This window comes from Truncatella angustata (assembly GCF_020726525.1).
Source record: "Truncatella angustata strain MPI-SDFR-AT-0073 chromosome Unknown BKA67scaffold_6, whole genome shotgun sequence".
NCBI lineage: Eukaryota > Fungi > Ascomycota > Sordariomycetes > Amphisphaeriales > Sporocadaceae > Truncatella > Truncatella angustata.
This window is the reverse complement of record NW_025763386.1, coordinates 3,220,683-3,245,562: the sequence shown is the minus strand read 5'-3', so window position 1 is coordinate 3,245,562 and position 24,880 is coordinate 3,220,683. Positions and strand designations below refer to the sequence as shown.

Sequence of the window (24,880 nt, the reverse complement as noted above, 5' to 3'; positions counted from 1 at the left end):
TCGTACGACTTGGTCCGGGTGTAAGGGTGCTCGTACGGGGTGATACACGAGGTGTTCTGACAGCCTCGGAGTTTCCAAGCGGGTGTACGAGCTGTTTGTCTTGCGTAAGGCCGCTTGGGAAATGGTATCCTCCTTTTTCAAGTCTCTCGATCATGGCACGCTTGAAAGGTCGTGCGGCGTGCCCGAACTGGAACGTGGTCCATCCTTCAAAATCTTCCTGGTATGCTCGTATGAGTGATCGGAGCGTTGAGATGCCCTGATACTCGGCTACGAGCTGACCAATGTACGTATTAATGTGTTTTTCGTTAATCGGTTGTTCGAGATCGATCGTACGGTCCCAAAACTCGAATGCTGTCCCGGCTCGCCAAGCATTAAGGGTAATATCGCTCCCCTCTGCCATTTGTTCGTGCGATAGGCCATCTTGTCGGAGTTGTTGTTCGTCGCCCGGTTCGTGCGCACCGGTAGCTGCGCTTTCTGCGGGAGGTGATAAACTCATTATCGATGTGTAATGGCACACACGTGTAATTCTATGTTCGTACGGAAGGGATAGGACTCTTTCAGACTTGAGCACCTTCGTACGAAGAAGAAAAACGGTACACGTCTTCTATTCGGGAATAGGATCCAATACAACGTCTCGCTACGTACTATTGTACGAACTCAGATAACGTTGTCTTTTTACTCTTTTCACACGAATAGGATCTAGCACGACGTCTCGCTACGTACTACCGTACGTACTCAGATAACGCCGTCTCTTCACTCTTGCCAATCTGCGTTCACAGCCAAGTGAACACTGATCAGTGTGGAATGGCTTCTCCATTCATTTCTTTCCGTACAGTTTGGGCGACAAATAGATCTATTCAGCGCTATCGTACGAAAGGAAGAAGGGATTCTTCCCATCGTACGCGATCTACAGATAGGGGTTTGGCCTATACGGCTGCAAGCTGCCGACAGCCACGGTGTGGCTGTAGTGGCTTGCCGTCAGTACGCCGGTAACTAGCTAGACTATATGGTCGTGCGAGACCGCGGATAACCATATTCCAACACTATTGCTATATATGTCGTACGACGATTCTAAAGATATATTTAAAATGTTAAGCCCGAGCGCTTCCATTTAATATATGTATTTTATAAATTAGACTTAAAAAGGTCAATGAACTTTGCTTACGGATTTTCAATGAACTATACCCCTTGTCTTCTTAACGACTAGTGTACGAAACAATGAACTTTAGTAAAGTTCATTGAACATTTAATGATAGGGACGCGGCGTACCGAGCTGGTTATAATAACGATACTACTAGTCGCGGGCCAAACAAGGGATATAGGCACGACACCACTGCTAAGGCACGCGAATGGCGCCGCGCGGGAGCTTGGCCTTCTTAATCTTCTTGGCACCGCGAATATGGCCGGCACGCGAGGCAGGGACGGGGCGTTTACGACCACCGCTACTAAGGGGGGGCGGGGGCGGAGCGTTAACGGCGACGGCAAGAGAAGACATCTATATAAGATTAGCTAATACGTAACGACAACAAAACGAGGGTACGTACCGCGGAAAAAAGGTAGTTAGTAAGTGGTGCTAGCTTAGAGCGTTAGCAACGATATAACGCGCTATAAGAGCGGCGACTTATTAAGGAAAACGGTAGAAAAAGGATGACTATTACTAAAATTAACATTATAAAACACTTAGCATTCTAAGAGCGCTCTGGGTAAGTAGCTACTTATAATTCGAATTAATAGGAAAAATAGCGGGAACTATTATTAATTAGCGTTACTATTACGCTACGCCTAAGCACCTAAGGGCAAGGGTATCTTATAAAGTTACGGTAAGCCTAAAGAGAAGTAGCCCTAAGGGCGCCGTAGGAAAGGCCTATATAAGGAATAGGCTAATTATCCGAGTTTTTAATTATTAATAACACGATTTACAACTTATAATCGTCCCGATTGCCCTATTGTTCGTTACGGTAGCGCACCTTTTACGCCGCGACTCTCCGCTACCATAATAATCACTATTACGATAAAGGAAGTCTAGACCTAGTAGCGAGGAAAAGCTCCTAGGACAAGAGCTCTAAAGGGGGAGGATTATATCAAACGGGAATTATGCCAAGGCGCACGCCTTGACCCCTTGACCTAGAACTATAATAGCAGCGTGCGAGCTGCGTCTCAGGGGCCCCGCCCTAAGACGCACGCTAAAACCGGGCCGACAGATCTACAATAGCGCCTATTAAGCGCAACGCAGGCGTTGCGCTAGGAGAGCGCTAGATAAATGAGGACGTGCTAGCTGTTAGTTAGCGGGCAGAGTTCAGTCTGTATTCACTCTATACCCTACCTATTGCCTTTCTTGTAACCCTTCACTCTGCTGCCAACCCCGATCTGACATGTACTTACTTAGCATACGATCATAGCAGCATTTATATAAGCGTCCATTACTTTATAAATCAGCCCGGTGGTGCCTACTTGCTCGGCCGACCAAAGGATCAAAACGTCACTAACAATTTGGCCATCTTGCTCCGTCGTGGTACATCGCCGGCAGGGAGGTCTGGGTTGAGGTTATATTTGCCTGTGTCGTCGCGCTGTAACAGCCGCATCTTATATTCTAGAAGTCATTCGGAGTAGCGTTTCGCTAGCGCAAGGGAGTATCTATGACCGTAAGATCTTGGTTGAGGGGATGAAAGCAGTATCATTCCGCCGTCGCGAATAGCACTAATTAATGAAAGTGTATTGTGCCTCGGCGTTACAAAATCTGGGTATGAACTCGGGTAGCACGATGAGATAGCGCCATCAAACTCCGATAGACCTTCGTCGATCTTATCAATAGTAGTAGATGAGATGCGGTCGGGTACGCAAGTAAAGGATGGCCTTGCTGCGGTTGCTGTCGATTATGGAGATGCTTAATCGGAATAGAGCTGAAGCGGAAGGTTTATATCTCGCATCGAGTCGAAAGGGCCGACTGAAGCTGGTTTGCTGCCCTTCTTCTCGCATACAGCAAGAACTAACTGGGTACCGGACGTCTCCATCGAGTGGCATGTCTCGTTTTCACTTGACCTAGATCTGTACACAAAGCGGATAGTAGATAAACGCTAGACGAGTTACTTACAGTCTTTCGACTCGTCCCGCACAACTACATGCCCAGATAGTTCCTACATAGCGCTCTGGAACTACGAGCCGACGAATTTCAAGGACATCATCATTACTGCCTTTGGAGGAAACACCCGCGGTGTCGCTGACCCGCCCGAGCTGAAGCAGTTCTGCGACATCTCTACTATCTTCAAGGATATGAAACACACCAACCTCTACGATTTCGCCTGCACCATGGAGCAGCCTTACGGATACTAGTAAGGATAGCTCTTGTTTCACAGAGTCTCAGCGGACCACTGACTAGAAAACTAGCAACTACTGGCATACAACCACGTTCATCAACGACGAACGCATCATGGCCAAGGCCGTCGAGGCGCACGCAGCCGCAGTCGACAAGATCAAGAAGGTCAGTAAGTCGGGTCACTTTAGCTCCTTGTGTCTGTTCCAGTCGTTGCCAAGCTACTATGGCAGGCTCGGCGACGAGCGCGGCGGGAACGTCATGGGGCTGGACCAGCACCTGAAAGGCCGAAACGCGATTTCCATGCTTCTTTCGATAAACGTTAGTGAGGAACACATTCGCGAGTACGGACTCCAGGTGGCTCAGGAATATCTGAAGGAGGTTGACGATTTTGCAAAGTCCGTAGAGGGATACATTGATTGGACTTATGTCAATTACGCGGATAAGGCCCAGGACCCTCTGGGGTCGCTGCTGGGGTCGCTGCTGGAGCCTTCCAGGATTAAGAGCACCGCCCTCAAGTACGATCCTGACGGTGTGTTTCAGAAGAGGACACCTGGTGGGTTCAAGATCTCCGACTGCTAGGTAGTCACCACTGGTAGAGACTTTGTGCAAGCATGCAGCTAAATATCGACTGACTCGTTCCATGGTTGACAAACACGGCTGCTTCATATGTGTGAATGAAGGCGGGATATAAAAGGGTTTTGCGTAGACGATGAGCCGAGAACTTGACCTACCGTTGCGATCGGTGAGACCAAGGTGGTCGCGGCAACACTGTCTAGTCAATATGGAAGACTTACGCGTCTCCTGTCAACCATTAAAGAGCTGGCATGACGATTTTAGAGGACACTGTTCTTTTTGCTAAGATTCTCACCCGACACACAGAGAGTGCGCATCCACAAGGTAATCTATAGATACTTATTTTACATCTTGTGATCGACAATCGTCAAGTAGTCCAGAGGCCCGAGCGGCACGCCTTGGGATCTCAAGATACAGTACGCGCTCGTGAGATGGAAGTGAAAGTACGGGATGGCGTACTCGGTCAAGTAAGTCTGCGCGTTGTCGAAACGAAAGTCGCCGGCCCTGATGTGTATCTCTATGGGCGTGGCCACCTTGTCGTCCAGCGCCTTGGCGTCGATCTTGCCGAGGTGGGCCGCGGTCCTCTCGATGCGCTGGAACAGCTGGTCGAATGTCGTCTCGTTGTCCTCGACGGCGACGTGCTCCAGGCCACCAACGCGGTCCACGTACCAGACGACCGTGTTGCAGCAGGACTGCACTTGCCAGATGAGGCTATTTGCGGCACGGGCGATTGATTAGTGACCTGATGACGGCTTTCACAGTGCGGATAGACGGCGTGGACGGCCGTGATGATTGGATGGAGATGCCAAAACTCACCCCCTCATGTCGGACATCATTCGGTAGTTCAGGATGTCATCGTGCGCGATCGACTTCTCGTCTGCATGCGCCTTGGCTTTCTCTACCAAGCCCGACATCCTGTGGAGATATTTGGTAAAGACGGGAACCGATTGATTGTAGAGGGAAGTCATGGTGGCTGGTCTGGTCGAGTATTCTCGTGCTTGGTGGGGTCCTCGACAGTATAACAAGGAGCGTTTGTTCAAAGAGGAATAGTAGCTGTAGGATGGTCGCGTAGTCAAAACTGATAAAGGGCGTGGAAAGCGCTGCATGGTGGAGGATGTGTGAGGAACCAACCATATACTTTTAGGTGAATATCGCACTCCTTTGTTTGTACTTGGCGCGCTTTTGTCAGAATCACTTTGATTTCTAAGCACTGAGCGAGGCGCCAACGCGGCAGGGATCATAGCCCCCCTTGCATGCAGATAACCCGACTGATGTGGTGTGACCGAGGATGTGGTGATGTCTGATTGGGTGACAACTCGCGGCACACACCGGACCACCATCCCGTACAGGTACCTTACTTCACTCTGTTTCTCCGAAACGTCATACTCGAGGTTTCATAGTCGGTACCTTGACAGCCTCTCAGCACGCTCGGCGGCAAACTTCTGTCTTGTTGTAAATTAGTCAAGATGAAGGATAAAGATCTGCATTGATTTGGGTATGACATGACGGGTGTAAAGCAAAGATATACATATTTAGTGTGTTCATCTATTGATAGCGAGATCACACCCAGGGAGCCAGCGGCCAGATGGGTTCCGATCGAAACACCTAGAGAGCAGAGGCATGGTAATGTGATTTAGGTGACGTATATTACCTACATACAGGGGACAGTTATAGTTTTCATTGTACAGTATGAAGAGTCATAATCTACTGTATCCCCATCATCAGAGTAGAGTGGACCATTTGCATCTGCTGTATTCGGAGTACATAGAAAGGGACGGTACCTGAGCCATGCTAGCCAAAACAGATGTATGGCTATGACGGACTAAGCGTGGCTGGTGGTAGTGCACCAAGCTATTGGTACAACGCTATACCGGTACGCACCATAGCTATAACCCCTTCTCTGCCATGGTTCGGAAGACATCCTCCAGAGCCTCCCGACGCTCTTTGACTTGGTACCCGTACTCGCGCAGTTTCGTCTGCAGCTTGGTTGCGTCCATGACGCAGTTGGCACGCGGTGCCTTCAAGACCCTCAGCATGTCGTCGAGCGCAAAGGTTTGCCATTCCAGCTCTGGCCGGATGTATTTCTTGGCTAGTTCCATAATCTCCACATTGCTTATCTGACCTGGTGTCACCTTTTGGTGGTTATCAGTTTGGGAAGTCTAAGAATGACGGGGGACTCTTGAATCAGATGGGATGGTTGAATGGTCTCAGGTATGTCGGTCGACTTACAAAGTTATAAATTCCCGTCACCCCATTTTCTGACAAGATGACGGCTCCGGGGAGCAAGTTAGGTAAAACCGTACCAGACTATACGTTCAGATTTAGCAAAGAATGAGAGGACAACTAGAAGTATTCTCACCCCTGTTAGATCCACAACCTTTTCAAATTTCAGCAACCTTCCGATGTGATTGTTCGCGTGCAGATCAGCCGCGATAGGAAGTCGGATGCGCAGCAGCAACAAGTTGGGATAGTGACGAATGGATAGCTCGCTCAGCAGGCGGCTGCGGGCGTACCAGGAACCCTGGAAGAACGGTTCATCGGTCTCTCTGAACGGCGGGTGCTGCGAGATCTCCTCTTCGGAAAGTGTGTAGATGCAGGCCGAGCCGATGTGCGTGACATGGACGCCCAGCTGGAAGCATGTGTCGACCACGTTGAGCACGCCCAGGATGTTGGACCGCACTGTCTCCACCCTGTGGTCCTCGCACCAGTCTACGTTGGGCGTGCCGCGGGTGCCGGCGCAGTTGAAGACCCGGCTGGGCTTGTGCTTCGTGATCTCGCTGTTTTGGGAGGGAGCCTTAGCTAACGGGGCAGTAGCTAACCGTGTACCACGGAAAAGTGTGGTGTGCGCCCGAGTCTCGACCCGGAAGAGATTGTGGGGCCTTCAGGCCTCCGCTATACCAGCCTCACACGATCCAAAGCAATGCAACGTACCTGAGCACTTGTTCGCGGTTCTCCGTCCTGGCCCTGGACATGATAATAGTACGCCCCTGTGCCAAAAGCACATCCTTGATTTGGTTGGCGATCCAACCATTGCCTGTGTTGCCACGTCAGTCTACGCTGGGTCGATACCCCAGGACAGCATACCGAACATCAAGAAGGTCTGGGCGTTGTGGGTAGATGGGTCCATGTTTGCTTCCTTTACTATCCGAGCTTTTGCAGCGTAGAAGTTACTGACGGACGTCGCGGTAAAAGGGGAGATCGGCTGTCACCTAGCAAGATGACGAAAAGCAAGAAAGAAACCAAAGGGGCCTAAGATGGCGAAACTCTCGATTTGTGGCTTTTGCCGACCTAACCTGGCTTTCCATACGATTGCCGTAAACACTTTCAATACGGCCAGTCCTCTGACTGGCTGTAGCTGAGATGACGACTGATACATTGGTTGGATTCATGAGTACCGAAAGCGACATCAAAATTGGAACGGTTTCGGAGTTTAGAAGATGACCCCGAATGATATGCATTCCTCGTCTATTGAATCTGTGCTTACGGAGTTATCCGGAGTGACCCGGGGTCAGCAGCAACAACGCTATTCAACAGAAAACTAGTCAGACGACCTAGGTAAGTACCTTATAGAAAATGCCCAGTATACAGTGGCAGCTAGCATATGCAACAGCCCGCAAGAGCCCTCAAGGCATCCTACTGGTACCAATCGAGTCAGCCAACACCAGTACTCATCCAGACAGCTTGGGATGGTTTGATATAAAAAGATGCAGTTGATCAAAGTCAAGAGGAAGGCTAAACGCAGATTTGGGGTAAGAGTATCCGTGTAGGAGTAATAACGCCTGTCGACTCTGTATTTGAAGTTTTTCGCTTTGTGACGTGAAAGTTGGAACGGGCGCAACCCAAGTGATCTTGCGACTCCGGTGCTGTAATGTAAAATCCACATGACCAGACGGAGTGGCCGCACGGCCTCACCAGAGGCGGCTGAGCGGCTGATTTTATGAGAAAGTAATATTTATACTTTGGCATCATCTGCATCGCGCAATTTTGAGGTTCCTTGCACCTCGCGAAGGACATCAGCTTCCTGCAACTGAACAGTTTACTATGATATCGGGGTTGAGGTCCATTTACGGGCTGTGCCGGTACCTGAAACTAAGCTACCATATATATCCGACCAGCCATCCATTCCTTACGAAGACTCGCCTCTCTCCACATAGTATCCTTTCACAAGTTCTACAAGAAGAGTCGCCTATGACAAGGATAGGTTTGTGGGTATGCAGAGATAGAGCCTCGCAGGGTTCCATGTTATCATATATATATGATGTATATCGTACAGCGGGATTCCACTCTTGTACTTAGGTATGGTCTCAAACCTTCAGCTTCAGTGTGACCGTGACCGGGTGCTCCTCGGCCACCAACATCGCGCCTTCCGACATGGCTGCATCCATGAGGTGGCTCAACAGCGTCTTGAGCTTGCCCCTTTGGCAGGTGACGGCATATTCAACGTCGCTGTTCACATTCTTCGACGGCGCTACGCTGTGATGACCTTCTGTGCTCTCCCCTGCGCCCTGGAAGGGATCTTGGCTGCCAGGCCTGTTTTCTGACAAGATAGCCGCGGGTTCTGCTTCATTGATCTTCTTGTTGGCCGCACTGTTGGGTGGCAGACTGTGCATCGCCGTCCCATCCTCCAGGAAAGAGGACTGCGGATGCCAGATCAAATCCTGCTCATTCCATTCGGTCAATTGTGGCATCATGTCGTCCGACCCTCGCCGATTAGAAGCGGCGGTGGTCGGGTTCAGGGACGCCATACCAACACTCATGTCGTTTACTGGTACCGGGGGGCAGATGTTGTTGGAAGCGGCGCCCATGGCTGGGTCGGCCATGTGTTGAGGCCCTTGCGAAGCGTCATCATCAACGAAGAAGCTTGCCAGTTTCATGTTGTCGTCGGAGAGTAACGACGTGGCCTCGTCCAGCAGGCGAGGGTTCGAGATGCCAGGCGATGTTTTAGCTCCGCCCCCCATATTGGCAGATGGTTGTGGATGTTGCTGCTGCTGCTGCTGCTGCTGCTGTTGTTGTTGTTGTTGTTGTTGTCGCTGTAGTTGCTGCTGTTGCTGCTGCTGTAGTTGCTGCTGTTGCTGCTGTCGTTGTTGTAGTTGCTCCTTCTCCTCCTGCTGCTGCTGCTGCTGCTGTTGTTGTTGTTGTTGTTGTTGTTGTTGTTGTTGTTGTTGTTGCTGCTGCTGCTGTAGTTGCTTCTGGTGTTGCTGCTGATGGTGCTGCTGCTGGTGTTGTCGCTGCTGCTGCTGCTGCCTCCAAGTTTCCTGGCGCTTGACACGTCGCATAAGGAGAGAGTGCCTGTTCTTGAGAGCCAAGGGTGCGCGCGCCTCGAAAAAGTTCTTGGCTATGAGCTTCCAATTATGGCCGTAAATCTCAACCAAGCCTAAAAGACGCTGTTCCTGTTCAGAGGCGATCCACCGCACAAGTCAGCCAAGGCTTGAGATTGACCACGCAGGAAACAACGGAGATGAATTTAGGTTTTCTCATTTAAGAAGGATCAAAAACATGTTTGAAAATCTGCATCCTAGATGACTGCGTGCGGCAAGGAATATAGACTTGTAATGTACAATATTTACGGAAAGGATAGCAGCCCATGGAGGTGGGGCAATTGACTTTAACATCGCAACGTGCACATCTGTCCCACGTCGGAAGAGCGCCCACGGCTTGGTGAGGGTAAGTTGGGCTCGGTTTGCCATTGTGACAATCTCAACAGTACATTTTGACCTTGACAAGGTGCCAGATGTTTTACTTACTTCTTCGGTCGTCCAGGGGCCATGATCCAGTTCGGGGTTCAGGTTTTCGTTCCAACGCTTGGCGCACTGGTCTCCGCTGCGAGTCCTCACCTTGCCCGTGACCAGCACCCACCGGTTTCCGTACTTGGCCACGGCATCGAGGAGGCGCGCATCCTCGGCCGGAGACCATGTGCCAGTGTTGAACAGTTTTTGATTCTGCTGCGCCGATGGCTGCTGCTGCTGCTGCTGTAAGTACTGTTGCCGCCGTTGTGGTTGGCGCTGGGGACGCTGTGTCCTTGCGGCCTGTATGGGTTCCATGTCTCGATAAGAATCGTGATCAGTGAGGGAGGAATCGGTTCGCTTTCTGTTTCATCATGGCATCAAACGTTGAAGGCGATATTCGAAGTATGTGAACAGCATGCATGTAGGTTAGAGGGTTGGGTGCGAACTGTGTTCTTAGCACTGTCACAGCCCACGCGTCGACGTCAATATCATGTGAGAGTTGAGAGCTGCATGATGGCTGGCTGCAGCCATGTCAGAAAGAGAACCATAACCTGGTTAGATGCTGTAGGTCATGCCACAGGGTGGGGGTAGGCAATTGATCAACCGTGACTGCATTTGTCGATGAGTAATGCTTCCAAAAAGCTCAATTCGAGGAATCGACCCTTACGGCTGGCTGACTCTGCTGGGGGCAGGCCCAGTACTACTTAGTCCAGACTAGACTAGGTTAGGTTAGGTTACATAGGTATGTAAGCTGCATAAAAGCCGTACATCGGGGTTAAACTTGGGACCCTTATAAGCTGGGTGACACGTCTGTACTTTGGTCAGATTCTGACCCATGTATCGTCAGACAGTACGTACCTACTACTTACGGAGTAAGACTGACTGAATGTTGGGGGGTACGGACGATCTGCATTCGATCACAGCCAAGCCAAATACCGCTAGTCTAAGAGTGGGATGCCGCTTCTCCACCAATACTGAATGTGCATTTTCCTCCGTTCTCCGCGGGGGGAGTGTAGGCCTGGAGACCTTCGAGTAGTCACTGTACGGTACTTGTACTTGACCTTTTGGCAACCGCCGATCTGAGTTCCGACCCGAACAGGCCGACTTCCGCATCGCGTCCACCACCGGAGCATTATGCTTCAACTTGAAGCTGGTTCCCCGCGTGGGCGGTCAACTACCGGTCCGGATGCACCCAGTCACACCCGCCAGCATCACCCGGAAAAAGAAGAAAGAAAAGGAGAAAAACACAAGATAGTAGATTCCAACTGAAAATAACAACAAATGAAAATAAGATGATAGAGTCCAGCTGATAATAATAACAAATGAAAACAACTCAGCATATTGACCAGGGTCCGTTCCGTATACATCGGCATGAGCTTGTTGCTCAGTTTAAGCAGGATACGCATTTGGCAAGTAGCAAAGTGGTAGAGCTTGCCGTCGTGCGGTAACAGCGGCACAACCATGCGACTTAGTTTCATCTTAAACCCTCGAGCTTCTGGATTATGCTCAGGCCTTTGTCACCGATCGCCAAGATATCCTGCACTTGGATGTGTGTACATGACCACATAATGCCGTTCCTGGCTGTGCTGCCTGTCTCGGCCATCCTTCTCCAGTACCTCGACGAACTCGTGGATGGAATGATGGACCAAGGAAACCATAGCCTGCTCGAAGCAGGCCTGTAGCCCGTTGACTCGATCATCAATTAAACCAATTAGAGCCATAGGATTTGAAACCACCTGCTTTTTAGTACATTAGCCACCATCTTGATGTTCTTACAGGTTGAATACATACAATTGAAAACGAAGAGGCTTGGAGCGTCTGAAGGCTGTTGATAGCAACCTTTTACTACAACGACGATAAAAACAATGTTAGAGTCCGGGGTTTGAACAGGGACGTTTGAGTCACTTGCACCAACGAATACCTATTTAGTATGCACCATACAAATTCACAATTCTGGATGTACAATTCACGCTATGTAGTCACAAGCAGAGCCTTTATGCTCTCCATCTCCTACATGCGTGATTATATTGTATACTAAGCAGCCGCTATCGAGCCTGATGGTAAGACCAAAAGGAATGTGACTATTGCTCATAAACCGCCAAGTTTTGCCAGGAGTGATGTCGTTGCTTGTTTGACATTTGGGTTGTATCATCGATGAGCTTGTGGACTGAAACCTGCTTAAGACGTGTGACTCTTATATACCGGTTGACGCTTTATCGTTGCAATAAAGTGAATATTTATCATATCTTGATACTGTGGAATGATTGCTTAGAGAAAGAACAGAAGGAATGGATTTTGGAACGAGTAATGGAGATGATTCCCCAACCGGTCAAGTTGATCCTTCGAGGATTACAAACAAATTCATGTTGTATATGACATGCTCCTGCAGTGTGATATCTCGCCTCCAGATATTGTCCATTGCGGACACATGTGACCTCTGAACGCGGAAAGAATATTTATATAACTTCACACAAACTATAGAATTCAACAGCTTCACTTTTAGACAATCGACATTCTTCAAACAGGCGAGATATTGTAAATGTCATGATATGCATAAAGTCTATTTCATTGAGACGAGGCCACATTTTACACTTGAATAGTGGCCCTATCATGACGTATCATACCGTGGCTATATGACGATTCTCCATAGGCTGGCGGCCGGATACCTTTGAGCGTTGTATCTATTCCTTAGCTATCAAACAACTGCTGCTATTTCACTCACAATCAGCCAGCCGGCGCCAGTATCGAGCGGGCATCATGGACCGATACTGAACAATCTCAAGAATCAGTCCGCGAAGTGGCCCTATCTTTCACCTTGATCTTGACCTCGGGACCCTTCTCCAGGGACGTGAATACGTCAATCTGTTCATGAATGAAATGACTGTTCCCGGTGTCTATACCGGGGAGTGACCCCATCCAGCGCCCGCTGTTGGGGACTGGTTCAAAGTCGAACAGGTAGAACATGCGAGCCAGGGCAAACGTCATCTCGCGCAGCGCGAGGCTCCGCGCCACGCAATGCCGAGGCCCGATGGAGAAGGGCTGGAATGCCGTCTGCGCGAGCTTGACGTCCTCGGGGCTGTAGTCTGTGCCCTCGTCGGCGATCCAGCGCTCGGGGATGAAATCGTGCGGTCGGTCAAAGTACTTGGCATTGCGGAAGATGGTAAAGTGTGGCACAGACACCCACATACCTGCCGGAATATCCTCATCCAGTACCTTGATCCCACCCTGATCGACCACACGAGGGATACTAGAGGGCACTGAAGGGCATAGCCGCATCGCCTCGTCGAGGCAGGCCCGCAGATACCTGCAGCTCTCTGCCGTCATGGGCTGGATATCGTCTAGTTTGGGGAAGCACTGGTAGAGTTCGCGCTCTAGCTTTCTCAACACGCGGGGGTGGTTCACAACGTAGAACAGCGTAGTGTTGATCGCCGTTGTCGATGTGTCTGAGCCTAAACACCAAGTTGTCAGCCATCAGTCATCGCCCCTGGTTGGGTTGGGTTGGGCCGCCTTGTGAGTACACTTACCGGCCATCATGAGTAAGGTCGCCTCCCCTAGAAGCTCATCCTTACTGTATATCGTGCCTGTCTCGTCGTCTTTGTTATTAATCAAGTGTCCCAAGATGTCTTCGTAACCGCGTTCCTTGACCGCCTCTTGATCAGCTTCGAGGTCGTCCCGCTGCTTGATGCGCTTTTCGGTGTAATACCGAGTATACTGACCCAGAGCAGTGGCCGCCTTGGACAACTGTGGGAAGAGAAGCTTGTCCAGCGACAAGCGCTTCAAAAGAGGTTCTTGCCCAGTCTGATCGCCAAATTAGCCTTGGTACTCCAGAGTGCGACGGGAACAAGACCTAACCGCATATATTCGAATGGCCCGCGCATGCACGTTTGCCATCATCTCTGTGCCCTTTCCGGCTACAAATCCGAATGCTTCGCCAAAGCAAAGACCGCCCATGATATCTAGCATGAGGTAGTTGACCTCGTCAGCCATGTTAAATGTTCTCCATTGCGCGCCTTCGGCAGGCGCCACGCCGCCATTGAGTTTGATGGTCAACTCATCCACCTTGGACGAAATAAAAGGCGCATAGTTTGGCAGGGCTTTAGCAGAGAATGCTTTGTTCATGATGCGACGCTTCCTTCGGTGTTCTTCCTTGTCCGCTGTGTTGAAAACGTTTCTCGCGTGCGCATTCACCCTGAAAGCGGAATAAAACTCTTCCGGTTTGGATACGTTCTTGTTGAAGCCATATACATCTGTAACGCATTAGCACGAGGTTCAGGAGTGAGGAAGACGTTCTCTCTCGCACATACCGCTGAGAGCCTCGACCCTGTTGATGGATAGCTTGTTGGGCGAGTACCGAACCTTTTCCCCTTTGAACATTGTCGTCAATATCTTGTGTGGCAACAAGCGGAATGTCGCGCTTTTTTCTTTTTCTCTCTTAACTTACCGTATTTGTTGTGCATCCTGTAGACATAATGATGAAAGTCGCCCTTGTAGGCGTGGTATAAAACTGGAAGACCGCTTATCTTCGAGATGATTGGGCCTGGGTATTTACTGTAAGGATGCAAAAACAACCGATAGGCTATAACATAAGATGCCTAATACACAATGTCAGATTCTTAGTTTCAGCCGCAGCATAATCAAATCAATTCTCGTGCATAGGACTCACGCAAAGCACAAGCCCAGTACCTAGAATGATGGCACCATTTACAAATGTGTAATGCAGTTGTTGCTGTAGCTGATCTAGCTCCATATTAGGCGCAACTGACCAACCTTCCAGGCCTCCTTGTCGCTTGCCGTGGTTTCAATTAGGCAGTGAAGAACCTACTTTGCCTAGGTTGGAGCCTATGTATGTATTCGTGCCGTAGTTAAGACGGCCTGCTGGTACATGGCATTGGTGGGACCAGCAGGTGAGCCGAGGAGACAAGAATCTCACAATTATAAGTACTTACTTGGAAGCTCGAGGCTGCACTTTGCTTCCAAACATGCTCAGCCAGTAGTTTGCCGTCCAGGTAAAGACACGCTGTTAGGGTCAGGCACGGCAGTAAAGTGTACAATCGGAGTTATGTACAGTTCAAAGTCAAAGGTTGTAGTCGGAGTGCTGCAGTCAGAGTGCTGTACCCTGGTCAGCGCTGTAGTCAGAGCGCTGCAGTCAGAACGCTGTAACCTTAGTCAGAGTGCTGCTGTCAGTGTTGCACTCCGGCTTAAAGCCGGACTCACGTCTCCAGTCCGCGCAACGGGATAACGGGAAGAGGCAACTGCTGTAAGTGGTCATGGATTTGGAAAGTTAGTTCAGATTTGCATAGCATCAGTTTACACGTACTCAAGATGGCTGGACTGCAGACCTCGAATTTTCCAACTTTGGTTACTTTTCTGATGAATTCATGTTGCTTGGATTTATGGTGCCAGCCAGCCTAGCCCCACAGAAGCCAAGAAAACTGTCTACCAAATATCAGCTTGAGCGCGTGTTCACGCTCGTATACAACTCGACCTTGAAACAACTCAATCGCAAAACACTTGGAGACGCTGAGCCCATTGGCAGATCATGATGGCCGACCGGACGAAAAATGTGAGTATAGAGAGTATTTGGCAGAGAAGTGTCGACAAGACTCCAGCTGATCGGAACAAGACAAGCGCGAGAATGTCGGCGACCAACAATACCGTATCGGCACGGAGCACTGGCAACATGAGTGCAGAGCGACAGCCTCTATTAGCACCGGCCAACGGCCAATCGCCGCCCACTGCAAAGCCGGCTCCGGATGGAGGGCTTGAGGCGTGGCTCATCGTCCTCGCCGGGTTCTTCATCTTCGTAAATTCATGGTAAATCCACCCGCTCGTGACCCCAATTGGTGCAGCGCTGATATTTCCCAGGGGCCTATCCAGTACATTCGGAGTGTTCTTAGAGCATTACAGAACAGAACTTCTTCAAGGGACTGCGCCTTCCACATTGGCATGGATCGGGAGCGTTCAGTCGACGTTTGTCACGATCGTTGGGCTCTTGACGGGGCCCCTGACTGATCGAGGCTACTTGCGCCCCGTCATGATTGTCGGCCACTTCATGGTCGTCTTTGGCATGTTTATGCTTTCAGCTGCAACCAAATATTGGCAGATCATGCTGGCGCAGGGCTTCTGCGTCGGTCTAGGGGCTGGAGCGATCAATATCCCAGCCTTCGCCATAATCTCGTCCAAGTTCACAACGAAGCGACCCATCGCGCTCGGCTGCGCTTCCACCGGCGCAAGCATTGGCGGCATAGTCTTCCCCATAGCATTTCGCAGGCTTGCGCCGGTCCTCGGATTTGCGTCAGCGGTTCGTGTCATCGCTTACATCAACCTAGCCGTCTCAATCGTGACTTTGGCAATCCTTTGCCGCAAGCCTGGCGACCGAGCTCCCAAAGCAAAGATGATCATGGATCCACGGGGCTTCTGCGAGCCCGTCTTTGGCACCTTTGTCATTGCCCTGTTTTTCCAATTCCTGGCGTACTACATCCCACTCTTTTACCTTACAACATTCGCGGCCGTCAAACTAAAGACCGGCGTCGACTTCGCCTTTGACCTGCTGGCCATCAGCAATGCCGCATCCTTCTTTGGTCGCACTGTTCCCTATCTGGTAGGCTCGCGTGTTACTCCCATACAAATCTTGATTTTTTGGGAGGCTGTCGGCATCGTGCTGTTGTTCGGCTGGATGACTGTCAATACCAAGGCTAATATGGTCGTGTGGACCATCGCTTGGGGCTTCCTCTCCGGAGTTTTGGTCACGGCGCCGGCCGCCAGCACTGCTCATCCGACTCTCAGCCCTAGTATCGACGTCATTGGTGCACGACTCGGCATGAGCTGGTCTACAGCCGCGGTGGGCGTGCTGATTGGAGCACCAGTTGCGGGCGCCCTGGCTGACGTTGCCCATGCTGACTTCAAGTTTGCGCAAGTCTTTGCTGGTGTTGTCATGGCGGTTGCCGTGCTTCTCATGACCGTGCCTCTGGTAGCAGCTCACCGCTTCAATCAAGCCAAGGCTAGGGGCCAGCATGATGCCTGATCAGCAGAGACACTTCTCGAGATAGTAAACAGCGCCTTGACTTCTCGCTTCTGGTGAAACCTGGGCCATACCGAGGGTGTAAATTCAATGTTCAGAGGGCAACAAATGAGTTTGGGCAACAAATAGCATACCAATTTTCCAAATACGATTTAGATAGCGTGACTCCTGTATGTAGCAAGCAAACCTTATAAAAGTGGTTAGTGTTTTCAATGGCATTGGTCGCCAAATGGGGTTTCTCCATAAATTTCTCTTGTACTTGGCTACCAGTACTATTCTCCCTGAAATCTGATGCGGCCACTTCTGTTCATTCTTTTCAGGACTTGGAAGGATGGGTCTAGTGAGGTCAGAATATTTGAGTAGCTCTTCCAAAAGAGTGTGCTATCTACCATTAGATGAATCTACCCGCAGCGCACGTGTGTAGCCACCAGCAGTGTAGCGCATAAGTTGACATCTGAATTAATCTACTCTATTAACTAGACCCTAGACAGGAATCTACTGAGGTTAGCATTGGCCTCCTTCGTAACCCTGATCTGCATTGCCATGCCATCGTAACCATGTGGCACCCCAGGATATAGATGGAACTCGACATCAACGTTAGCTGCAGCGAGCCTAGCAGCATAAGCAACGTTTTCATCTCTAAATAGGTCCAGCCCCCCCGCATCGATGAAAGTACGCGGCAGCCTGCTTACGTCCCGGACCCTTGCCGGGGCTGCGTATGGAGAGACATTTTCATCGTTCCTTTCAGCTTTTCGCACAAAAAATGCATTAGTACTTAATCAATCACGAGTACCATCAGGTTAACTTACACCGCTCCTTACCACCCAAATAAGCATTCCAGGCCATGTCATTGAACTCGACCGTCCAGCTGAGATGCTTCCACAGCGGTGAGGATTCGTCGATTGTCGTGCGATCGTCGAGCATGGGATACTTCAGGATTTGGCCAGCAAGTGGAGGCTCGAGCCCTTTGTCCCGGGCCATAAGAGCAGTACCGGCGGCAAGCCCTCCACCTGCACTTTGGCCGACGACCACGATGCGGGACGGATCCACATTGAACGAGCTGGCATTGGCTTGTAGCCAAACGATTGTGGCGTACATGTCCTCGACTGCTTTGGGAAACGGGTTCTCGGGAGCGAGACGATAGTCGACTGCGAAGATTTGCGTTTGGCTCATCTCGGCCAACTCGGCAGCTACGCGCACGCAAACATCCACGCTCCCCGAGAAAAACCCACCCCCAAAGGCCCAGACGGCTGCCCGCTGGGCACCGGGCTGGGTGCCCGCCGATACTGGGAGGAGACGACGCACCGCAATGCTGCTTCCGTCGAGCGAGGTAATCGTGTGCGTGGATTCCTTCATGCCCTGGGGGTAGGGGATCGCTCCAAACAGCTGCATAAGCATGGCATCATTGCCAGCACGAAAAGCAAGAGGATTCTTATACTTGGGCGCTTCGACGCCTGCAAATTGATCCAATACCACCTGTAGATCTGGGTCGACTCTTATTGACGCCATCATGAGTCAGGCTCAAACACACGGAAAAGCAGATAGCCGCTTGTACAGACTAGTAAATTACGATTGATCTGTTATCATCGATGGCCTTCTGAGATAGTATGAGGTTTCATTTCCAGCCTGGAAGGACAACGGAAGGGTAATATTTCTTTACGGGTTTAAAAAGTTAAGACACCCATGATAGTTCACTTTTTGCGTGACCAAATTATGAACTGCAGCATCTCCCCCGGTCATTGTTCAGAGCTACCTAGCGCTGCATAGAGGCGTGGAATTCACATGAGTTTATTGGACAATGCATCCGGGTATCATCTCAGATTTCCGTCTTTCTGACAAGGAAGTGGGGGTCCAGTTATATGTCACTATGCATTATACTGTGTAACCCAACTCCCGTCATTAGCCCCACCATCTACCACAAGCGGAATGATGAGCAACTCCGGGTTCACTCCTGCTTTCTTTCTCCCCTCCCTTCGGCCTTGTTATGTCCAAAAGCTGCCCCGGGCCATTTGGTGTGATGGTTAGTTGTGACATAAGAGACACAACAAAAAGTCTACATCGGAGCGTTGTTGGTATATTGAACCTTGCCGTTTTTCTGTCCTTCTATTAACGCATCTGTGTCAAGGAAAGGTCGCATAGTTTGCTTTGATCACATTTTACGTTTTTTGTTGACACCACCATTGCCAGATGTCTCACCCAAACATCCCGTTCCGCCAGCTCGGAAAGAATGGACCCATGGTGCCAGCTGTAGGACTGGGGCTTATGGGTTTGTCCATTCACTATGGCCCGGCACCCAGCGATGAAGAACGTTTTGCCGTCCTCGACCGAGCGCTAGAAATTGGGGCGAGAAACTGGGACAGTTCAGAGTAGGTACTTATTTTGAAGGTGCGTGGGTGTATCTCTACAGTAGGACTAAGTCATTCGTTTCAAGTATGTACGGCGATAACGAAGAGCTCCTCGGGAAATGGTTCAAACGCACCGGCAAAAGAGACCAAATTTTCCTTGCGACCAAGTTTGGATTCATCAAAGGTTCCCATGCCGACATCGACAGTTCGGCTGGCTACTGCAAGAAAGCTTGCGCGGAGAGTCTCAAGGCGCTTGGCGTCGACTGCATTGACCTATACTACATGCACCGTGCCAACGCCAAAACTCCGATCGAAGACACCATGCGCGGCATGCTTGAACTCAAGGCGTGAGTACCTCGAATCCGTCTGCCGGGATGGAAGGTCACTGACATAATCCGAAGCGAGGGCAAGATCAAGCATATTGGCTTGTCCGAGATCAGCTCACAGACGCTGCGCCGTGCGTGCAAAGTCGGTCAAGTGGATGCGGTCCAGGTCGAGTATTCCCCTTTCGAGCTGGGTATCGAGGGCGAGTCTGGGACTAATTTGATGTCGACCTGTCGAGAACTCGGCGTCGCTATCGTGGCATATTCTCCGCTCGGCCGAGGCCTTTTGGCGGGAAACCTGGAAGGACAGAACTCCATCTCGGCCGAGGGCGATTGGCGATCACTGTATCCCTGGTTCACTGGCGAGAACTTCGCTGCCAACCTCGATATAGTCCGACAGCTCAAGGTTCTGGCTGGGAAGAAGGGCTGCAGTCCTGCCCAGCTGGTCATTGCTTGGGTCCTGAGACAAGGTCAGGATGTAATCCCCATTCCCGGGACAAAGAAGATCAAGTATCTTGAGGAGAACCTTGGTGCTCTACAGGTAGAATTGACAGATGAGGAAGAAGGACGGATTAGAGATATTGTATCTGGTGTCGCGGGCGAGCGAGCGCCAGCCTTTGTTAAAAGCCAGTTGTACGTCGACACGGTGGAGGAGTGATCTGTTCATTCCCAGCTTCTTTGGTACCTTGGTTCATCAATTAGGATTGAGTATGTCGTCACAGGAGGGAGGACGGAAGCCTTATAGATAAGATTCAAAACACAATAGCGCCAATCAGTATCTCCGCAGCCTAGTTGTATTCATCGTTCAGACATTAAACCTCTAGAACTTGTGACTCAATCTGTAGCCTCATGAGTTGGCAAAAGCAATTTCCAGTCCTATCTTAGAAGGAACAAGAGAACTACCAGGCGAGACTCGGCTCTCTCTTTGTCGCTTACACGGCACCCTTCATGTTCTCCTTGGTTCCATTATTGGATTCATCAGAATCAACAGGATTTATAGCCTTCTCCCGTTCATTCCGGGTTCCCTTGATCACATTCCAGATTTGCTGATATCCCCCATCTACAATCGGATAGAAGTTTCCAACGACCAATGAGAACCAGAGGTAGATAAATGTAACCACGATCCATGCGGTGAAGAACTTTTTTTCTGCTTGTTAGTGAATGGGGTTCGCCTCACAGGTGGGTAAGAAAATAGAGTGGGTTTGAATACAGTAGATGACCACATACCGGTTTTGAAAATACCATCTTGCTACCGTACATGGCAAGTGGCCATAAGAGTACGTGACCGACAAAGGTAAAGCAGGTCCAGAAGGCAGCCCAACGGCTCATCTTTTTCATGTAGCTCTGGCGCTCGGGGGTGAGCCAGTGATCTTGCTCGCGCCCTTGCTGGTCGACCGGCGGCTCCGATGCAATGGCATCAGGCTTGACCGTGTGGATCTTTTTGAAGTCATCCCAATCAAACGGCTCCGTCGGACTAACCAGTGACACCAGGACCGAAACTGGGATAGGAGCTACGAATGCGACGATCGTCCCGTAGAGACATGGCAACGTAGCCCCAGTGGAAGTGATGGTGACCTCGCCATAGAGCCTGTGAGCCGTCCCAAGCCATACGGAGATTCCGCCAATAAGACCCGCAAACGGCGCAATGGTCGCCGCCACTTTTGTTTGCCTTGTCCACAAGAGAGCGAAAAGCGTGGGAAAGACACCAGGGTTGACAATGTTCCCCATGGCGTACAAGAGCCAAGTCATATTCACGCCGCCCAGATGGAAACCGGTGGCAATGGACGAAATCGCCAATGATGTAAAAATAACGCCAATATGAGACCATCTGATCAGTTGCCTGTTAGTAGCCGTCTTGTTGATATACGTCCCGTATATGTCGAACGAGATTATGGAGCTGATGGCAATCATTTGCGCGGATGCAACCGAGGTACAGGCCTATTCAGATGGTCAGCACCCAAAGCTTCTCTAGGGAGACCCTCGTCCGCCATTGCTCACCATGAACGTGACGAGTAGTATGGCAGCTGCGCCGCCTTTCCCGGCAACAGCCTGCGCGACGTACGGCAGAACCAAGCCGGCGTCGACTTCGTCCGCGGTCATCATCTATATCAAAAATCAGGTCACGAAGTCAGTGGATGCTTTTCTTGATTACACGTACTCTAGGATACGTTGGAAAAGCCGGCGTACTTTCCAGCGCGATGGCAGCAAGACCGACAATGGTTCCTATGGCGTAGGGCGGAGCGAACGATGCGATGCCGCCGAGAACATATCCTGGTACAGCAGCATCGGGTGCGGCCGAAAATCCCTGCAGTTACGGATGGTAAGTTGAGTAGATGCATAGCACAATGTCATGGTGACGCTTCCATACCTTCTGCCAAAACCCGGTATCCATGGTGATTGTTCCAAAATTTGATCTATAGATCGATAATCAGCACTCTCTGAGAGATTCATTTCATTCTGCATATGAGGAACGCGGACAAAACGAAGACAAAACACGGACATTATATGGAGGATTCCAAAGAGAACACTTTGTGTGCTCCTCATGGTCAAATGTGAGCCTTGATAGTTGCCGTCTACTGGGTTCTCGCGATCGACTGTCATCACTGCATCGTACAGATTACCAATGGAACCGATCTCTGACACAGTGATGACCCTAATGGTGAACCATGCCAAGATGATCATGATTACGAATGTATGTACGTAGTCGGTTAGGAACGTGGCCCTGAGGCCGCCGAGGTAAGTATACATAGCGACACCGATCTGCTTTTTGTCAACGGCCATGCACGTAGGAGGATGAATTGGGCTCGGATGACTTACAGGCATCAAGAACGTGCTTGCAATGACGTGCATACCTGTCAGTGAGCTGACCGTCGTGCTTGCACTCAGTAACATGGTGGAGAAGACAAAGAGATTGTTCACCAGACACAGCACGATCCATAGAATGTGCGTCGTCGTTCCATAGCGGACCTTGATGAGCTCCAGAAGCGTATGGGCATTAGGCGCTCGTCGCTTCACCTGGATGGCGATGAATGAAAAGAAGGTCACCATAGTGCTGGCAGAGGCTCCCCACCAGACCGCCAGAGCCACACCATACCGGTATGTCAGGAGAGTAGCGCCGAGAAGGGCGATACTGTAGAGCCATGATGAGATGACAGCGGCGGCGATGAGACCGGTTCCGACGCTGCGGTTTGCGACCATGAAGCTGGTAATCGTCAGAAACTTGCGTTCGGGGGGTACAGGCTGTCTGCGTACGTTTCGGTCGAATGGTTGTCTTCGTGGAAAGACTTCTTCATAGTTCTCATTACCCAGACCATACCTAGTGAGTGTAAGTGATGCTCTAGAGATCTGTAGTTTCTCTATCAGCTCACCCAATGCAAAGACCACCCCGAAACCCACGACAACGCCATAACCTGCACCCTGTGGTAGAGGGGGCTGCACCGAAGAGTCCATCTTGTGTTGAAGCTCGAGTACGATAAGGCCTGAATGAAAGGTTACCAATCAAATTATTCACAGGTTAAACTGTGCTGAACTATCACAATATTCTTTGTGTCGCAGATGAGTGTATTTTCAACCCGAACATGTGTTGCAACCTGGTTGCATCGCCATGGTGCTTCTTGTCAAGGTCGTTTGGTCGGAGTTGCCTACATTGCGGGCCCCTACATAGCCCCTGTTCATGCAGTGCCAGGGGGGATAGTTGGCCGCCACCATGGCTGACCGTTTCCCCCCTGGTCCCTCGAACGGAATCAGTCAGGCTTACACGCACTAGTATCACAGAGTCAGAAATCACTGGGGTGAAGGGGGTTCTCTATACATCCACTGCCTCCGGCAGCGGTTCGATGATATTCCGAAGAGGCAGAGTTGATATGACTTTTAGCAGTGGATGAGCATAGGTGGCACATATACACTATATATCGGACGAAGACAATACACAAGACTTTTCAGTTTCGGCAGGCAAAGATAAGAACCTCCCGGACTAGCTTCTTCTAATGTAACAAATACTCCAGACGATCAAAGTATCCCAGAACAATACTTATGCCATCACTCGCGGTGAAAATGAGTCGTATCAACGTGACCCACGGCGGTGCTCAGAATTATCCGTGGAGGCGGATTGCCCCTGGCACCTATACTCAAGACTACGACAGCTTTCTGACTATGCAGCATATGTGGAATAAGTTGGACGCATCAGGACGACGTCTGCTGCAGTCAACGTCATATGTTAGGATCCAGACAGAGATTCCCGACCTGGAACTTGAGCAGCTGTTGCGCAATGCTTGGGTGACCATGCGATACGAGAATCCAGGCCTCGCCCTGGAGCTTGAGGAATACTACAAGGTTTACAAGATTCCTTACCCTGAAGAGGTGGATGAGTGGTTGAGTGGCACCTTTCATACATTCCCGACCATGACGGCCGAAGAGGCCCAAAAGCAGCATCTCCTTCCCGAGAGCAATCCTCACCTGTACTGGCTGCCGCAGAACAAAGAGCTTCTTCTTGTCGGTCAGCATTGCTACTTTGATGCGAGAACCATGTGGGTCTTTTGGGGGAAGCTCCTCGATCTTGTCGTCAGCCCTAGGGACGTTCACTTTGGGGACGAATGGAAGCGTCTTCCTCTAGCCCGGGACGACCTTATCGGCATGGCGCAATACCCCACCATGGACGGATACGCCAAGGCACAGACGTTGGTTCGTAAAGCGCTACACGCAGAAGCCGGCAAGCAGTTTATCGCCCTGCCTCCTTTGAACATCAAGACGAGCCCTGACGGGAAGAATTCTCCTAGCGGTGCAGACCGCAATGGGTTACTCAGATATTCCATCACTGTGCCCCAGACAGAGGCTCTGGTGAGGGCCTGTAAGCAAGCAGGTGTGTCCGTTACAGCGGCGTACTATACCGCTCTATCGATGAGCTGCCGCAAGATTCAAGCTGAACACGGGACACCTGGAGACTTGGCTTTGTCCTTCCATAATTTCGATGCGCGATCCTGGTTTGCCAAGGAGGTCGATATTGATTCTCTGACGCTGGGTACCGACCTGCATGGCGTCCTTCCTTTCTGCCTGGATCTCAGCAGCGGTTCGTTTGAAAACGTCGCTGGCGCCGCAAATGACAACTTCAAGACCTTGAGGGACACGTTTGCGAAGGACTACCTTGGCTTAGATGCTATCAACCACCTGTACAAGTCCTTTTTTGTCCCTGGCATGCCGATATCAACCTTTCCCAACTTTTCCAGTTTCGGGATTGCCGAGAGGTTCCTCAAAAGCAGCTTTGGTGATCCTACGCGCCATTCCATTACAGTCGAGGATACCTACACGGTTAATCATTCCATGCTGGAAGGCATGAGCTGTGTCACAATTTGGACTTGGCAAGGACGATTCCATGTCGCTGTCACCTACAATGAGGCTTATCATACGGAGGAGATGTTTCAGAAGCTCATGCGAGACTCTTGTGATACTATGTTGCAAGGACTAGGAATAAGTCTGAATGACGAAAACGGCGAAGCGGCTGGACTCTAGTGTTAATAGAGACGCATGGCTGAAAGCGGACCTGTATGTATAGTGACCGTTAGATTGCCCATCATCATGAACGC

At 50.5% G+C, this 24,880-nt stretch overlaps 11 protein-coding genes across 11 annotated transcripts; 4 read left to right on the top strand and 7 right to left on the bottom strand.

The window, feature by feature from the left end:
• Positions 1 to 2,848: 2,848 nt before the first annotated feature.
• On the top strand, positions 2,849 to 3,892 carry BKA67DRAFT_538278 (uncharacterized protein; the record flags this gene model as incomplete). Its single annotated transcript, XM_046100449.1, has 4 exons — positions 2,849 to 2,953; positions 3,094 to 3,329; positions 3,385 to 3,478; positions 3,521 to 3,892. The coding sequence occupies 4 exons, from the start codon at positions 2,849 to 2,851 to the stop codon at positions 3,890 to 3,892; spliced, it is 807 nt and encodes a 268-aa protein (XP_045956750.1).
• A 338-nt stretch (positions 3,893 to 4,230) lies between these two features.
• On the bottom strand, positions 4,231 to 4,854 carry BKA67DRAFT_520733 (uncharacterized protein; the record flags this gene model as incomplete). Its single annotated transcript, XM_046098212.1, has 2 exons — positions 4,231 to 4,597; positions 4,703 to 4,854. 2 exons carry the CDS (start codon positions 4,852 to 4,854, stop codon positions 4,231 to 4,233), a joined length of 519 nt encoding a protein of 172 aa, XP_045956749.1.
• Positions 4,855 to 5,581: 727 nt separating this feature from the next.
• On the bottom strand, positions 5,582 to 7,315 carry BKA67DRAFT_356642 (putative rhamnose biosynthetic enzyme 1). Its single transcript, XM_046096395.1, has 5 exons — positions 6,971 to 7,315; positions 6,818 to 6,920; positions 6,246 to 6,663; positions 6,116 to 6,193; positions 5,582 to 6,018 (listed from the first exon to the last, which is right to left on the bottom strand). Exons 1-5 carry the CDS (start codon positions 7,011 to 7,013, stop codon positions 5,773 to 5,775), a joined length of 888 nt encoding a protein of 295 aa, XP_045956748.1. The 5' UTR covers positions 7,014 to 7,315; the 3' UTR covers positions 5,582 to 5,772.
• A 511-nt stretch (positions 7,316 to 7,826) lies between these two features.
• On the bottom strand, positions 7,827 to 8,972 carry BKA67DRAFT_574066 (uncharacterized protein). The gene has a single exon (XM_046103402.1). It carries the CDS (start codon positions 8,842 to 8,844, stop codon positions 8,191 to 8,193), a length of 654 nt encoding a protein of 217 aa, XP_045956747.1. The 5' UTR covers positions 8,845 to 8,972; the 3' UTR covers positions 7,827 to 8,190.
• BKA67DRAFT_356639 (Homeodomain-like protein) lies at positions 8,895 to 10,238 on the bottom strand (the record flags this gene model as incomplete). The annotated part of the gene is made up of 3 exons (XM_046096394.1): positions 9,631 to 10,238; positions 9,011 to 9,276; positions 8,895 to 8,916 (listed from the first exon to the last, which is right to left on the bottom strand). Coding segments are annotated over exons 1-3 (585 nt in total), but the record flags the coding sequence as incomplete, so codon positions are not given.
• Positions 10,239 to 12,172: 1,934 nt separating this feature from the next.
• BKA67DRAFT_574061 (isotrichodermin C-15 hydroxylase) lies at positions 12,173 to 14,727 on the bottom strand. Its single transcript, XM_046103401.1, has 6 exons — positions 14,276 to 14,727; positions 14,054 to 14,204; positions 13,917 to 13,976; positions 13,465 to 13,859; positions 13,137 to 13,410; positions 12,173 to 13,061 (listed from the first exon to the last, which is right to left on the bottom strand). The coding sequence occupies exons 1-6, from the start codon at positions 14,357 to 14,359 to the stop codon at positions 12,391 to 12,393; spliced, it is 1,635 nt and encodes a 544-aa protein (XP_045956745.1). The 5' UTR covers positions 14,360 to 14,727; the 3' UTR covers positions 12,173 to 12,390.
• A 565-nt stretch (positions 14,728 to 15,292) lies between these two features.
• BKA67DRAFT_520653 (major facilitator superfamily domain-containing protein) lies at positions 15,293 to 16,636 on the top strand (the record flags this gene model as incomplete). The annotated part of the gene is made up of 2 exons (XM_046098201.1): positions 15,293 to 15,426; positions 15,478 to 16,636. 2 exons carry the CDS (start codon positions 15,293 to 15,295, stop codon positions 16,634 to 16,636), a joined length of 1,293 nt encoding a protein of 430 aa, XP_045956744.1.
• Positions 16,637 to 17,109: 473 nt separating this feature from the next.
• Positions 17,110 to 18,025, bottom strand: BKA67DRAFT_520226 (Alpha/Beta hydrolase protein; the record flags this gene model as incomplete). The annotated part of the gene is made up of 2 exons (XM_046098161.1): positions 17,110 to 17,381; positions 17,455 to 18,025. 2 exons carry the CDS (start codon positions 18,023 to 18,025, stop codon positions 17,110 to 17,112), a joined length of 843 nt encoding a protein of 280 aa, XP_045956743.1.
• A 506-nt stretch (positions 18,026 to 18,531) lies between these two features.
• BKA67DRAFT_574059 (putative aldo/keto reductase) lies at positions 18,532 to 20,088 on the top strand. The gene is made up of 3 exons (XM_046103400.1): positions 18,532 to 18,999; positions 19,065 to 19,325; positions 19,380 to 20,088. Exons 1-3 carry the CDS (start codon positions 18,821 to 18,823, stop codon positions 19,957 to 19,959), a joined length of 1,020 nt encoding a protein of 339 aa, XP_045956742.1. The 5' UTR covers positions 18,532 to 18,820; the 3' UTR covers positions 19,960 to 20,088.
• Positions 20,089 to 20,233: 145 nt separating this feature from the next.
• Positions 20,234 to 22,751, bottom strand: BKA67DRAFT_661203 (SSS family solute:Na+ symporter; the record flags this gene model as incomplete). The annotated part of the gene is made up of 9 exons (XM_046107776.1): positions 20,234 to 20,440; positions 20,529 to 21,239; positions 21,300 to 21,404; positions 21,460 to 21,606; positions 21,670 to 21,715; positions 21,802 to 22,061; positions 22,119 to 22,503; positions 22,554 to 22,617; positions 22,670 to 22,751. 9 exons carry the CDS (start codon positions 22,749 to 22,751, stop codon positions 20,234 to 20,236), a joined length of 2,007 nt encoding a protein of 668 aa, XP_045956741.1.
• Positions 22,752 to 23,354: 603 nt separating this feature from the next.
• BKA67DRAFT_661202 (uncharacterized protein) lies at positions 23,355 to 24,806 on the top strand (the record flags this gene model as incomplete). The annotated part of the gene is made up of 1 exon (XM_046107775.1): positions 23,355 to 24,806. The coding sequence occupies one exon, from the start codon at positions 23,355 to 23,357 to the stop codon at positions 24,804 to 24,806; it is 1,452 nt and encodes a 483-aa protein (XP_045956740.1).
• Positions 24,807 to 24,880: the final 74 nt, after the last annotated feature.

Coding starts and splice junctions, on each gene's coding strand:
- BKA67DRAFT_356642 (XM_046096395.1), bottom strand. CDS start 7,013: ATGGACCCATCTACCCACAACGCCCAGACCTTCTTGATGTTCG. Junction 6,194..6,245: donor AGGTTGTGGATCTAACAGGG/GTGAGAATACTT, acceptor CTGAACGTATAG/TCTGGTACGGTTTTACCTAA. Junction 6,019..6,115: donor TGACGGGAATTTATAACTTT/GTAAGTCGACCG, acceptor AACCACCAAAAG/GTGACACCAGGTCAGATAAG.
- BKA67DRAFT_574066 (XM_046103402.1), bottom strand. CDS start 8,844: ATGGGGGGCGGAGCTAAAACATCGCCTGGCATCTCGAACCCTCGCCTG.
- BKA67DRAFT_574061 (XM_046103401.1), bottom strand. CDS start 14,359: ATGGAGCTAGATCAGCTACAGCAACAACTGCATTACACATTTGTAAAT. Junction 13,977..14,053: donor CAGGATGCACAACAAATACG/GTAAGTTAAGAG, acceptor CAATGTTCAAAG/GGGAAAAGGTTCGGTACTCG. Junction 13,860..13,916: donor CAGGGTCGAGGCTCTCAGCG/GTATGTGCGAGA, acceptor AATGCGTTACAG/ATGTATATGGCTTCAACAAG.
- BKA67DRAFT_574059 (XM_046103400.1), top strand. CDS start 18,821: ATGTCTCACCCAAACATCCCGTTCCGCCAGCTCGGAAAGAATGGACCC. Junction 19,000..19,064: donor AGAAACTGGGACAGTTCAGA/GTAGGTACTTAT, acceptor ATTCGTTTCAAG/TATGTACGGCGATAACGAAG. Junction 19,326..19,379: donor GGCATGCTTGAACTCAAGGC/GTGAGTACCTCG, acceptor CATAATCCGAAG/CGAGGGCAAGATCAAGCATA.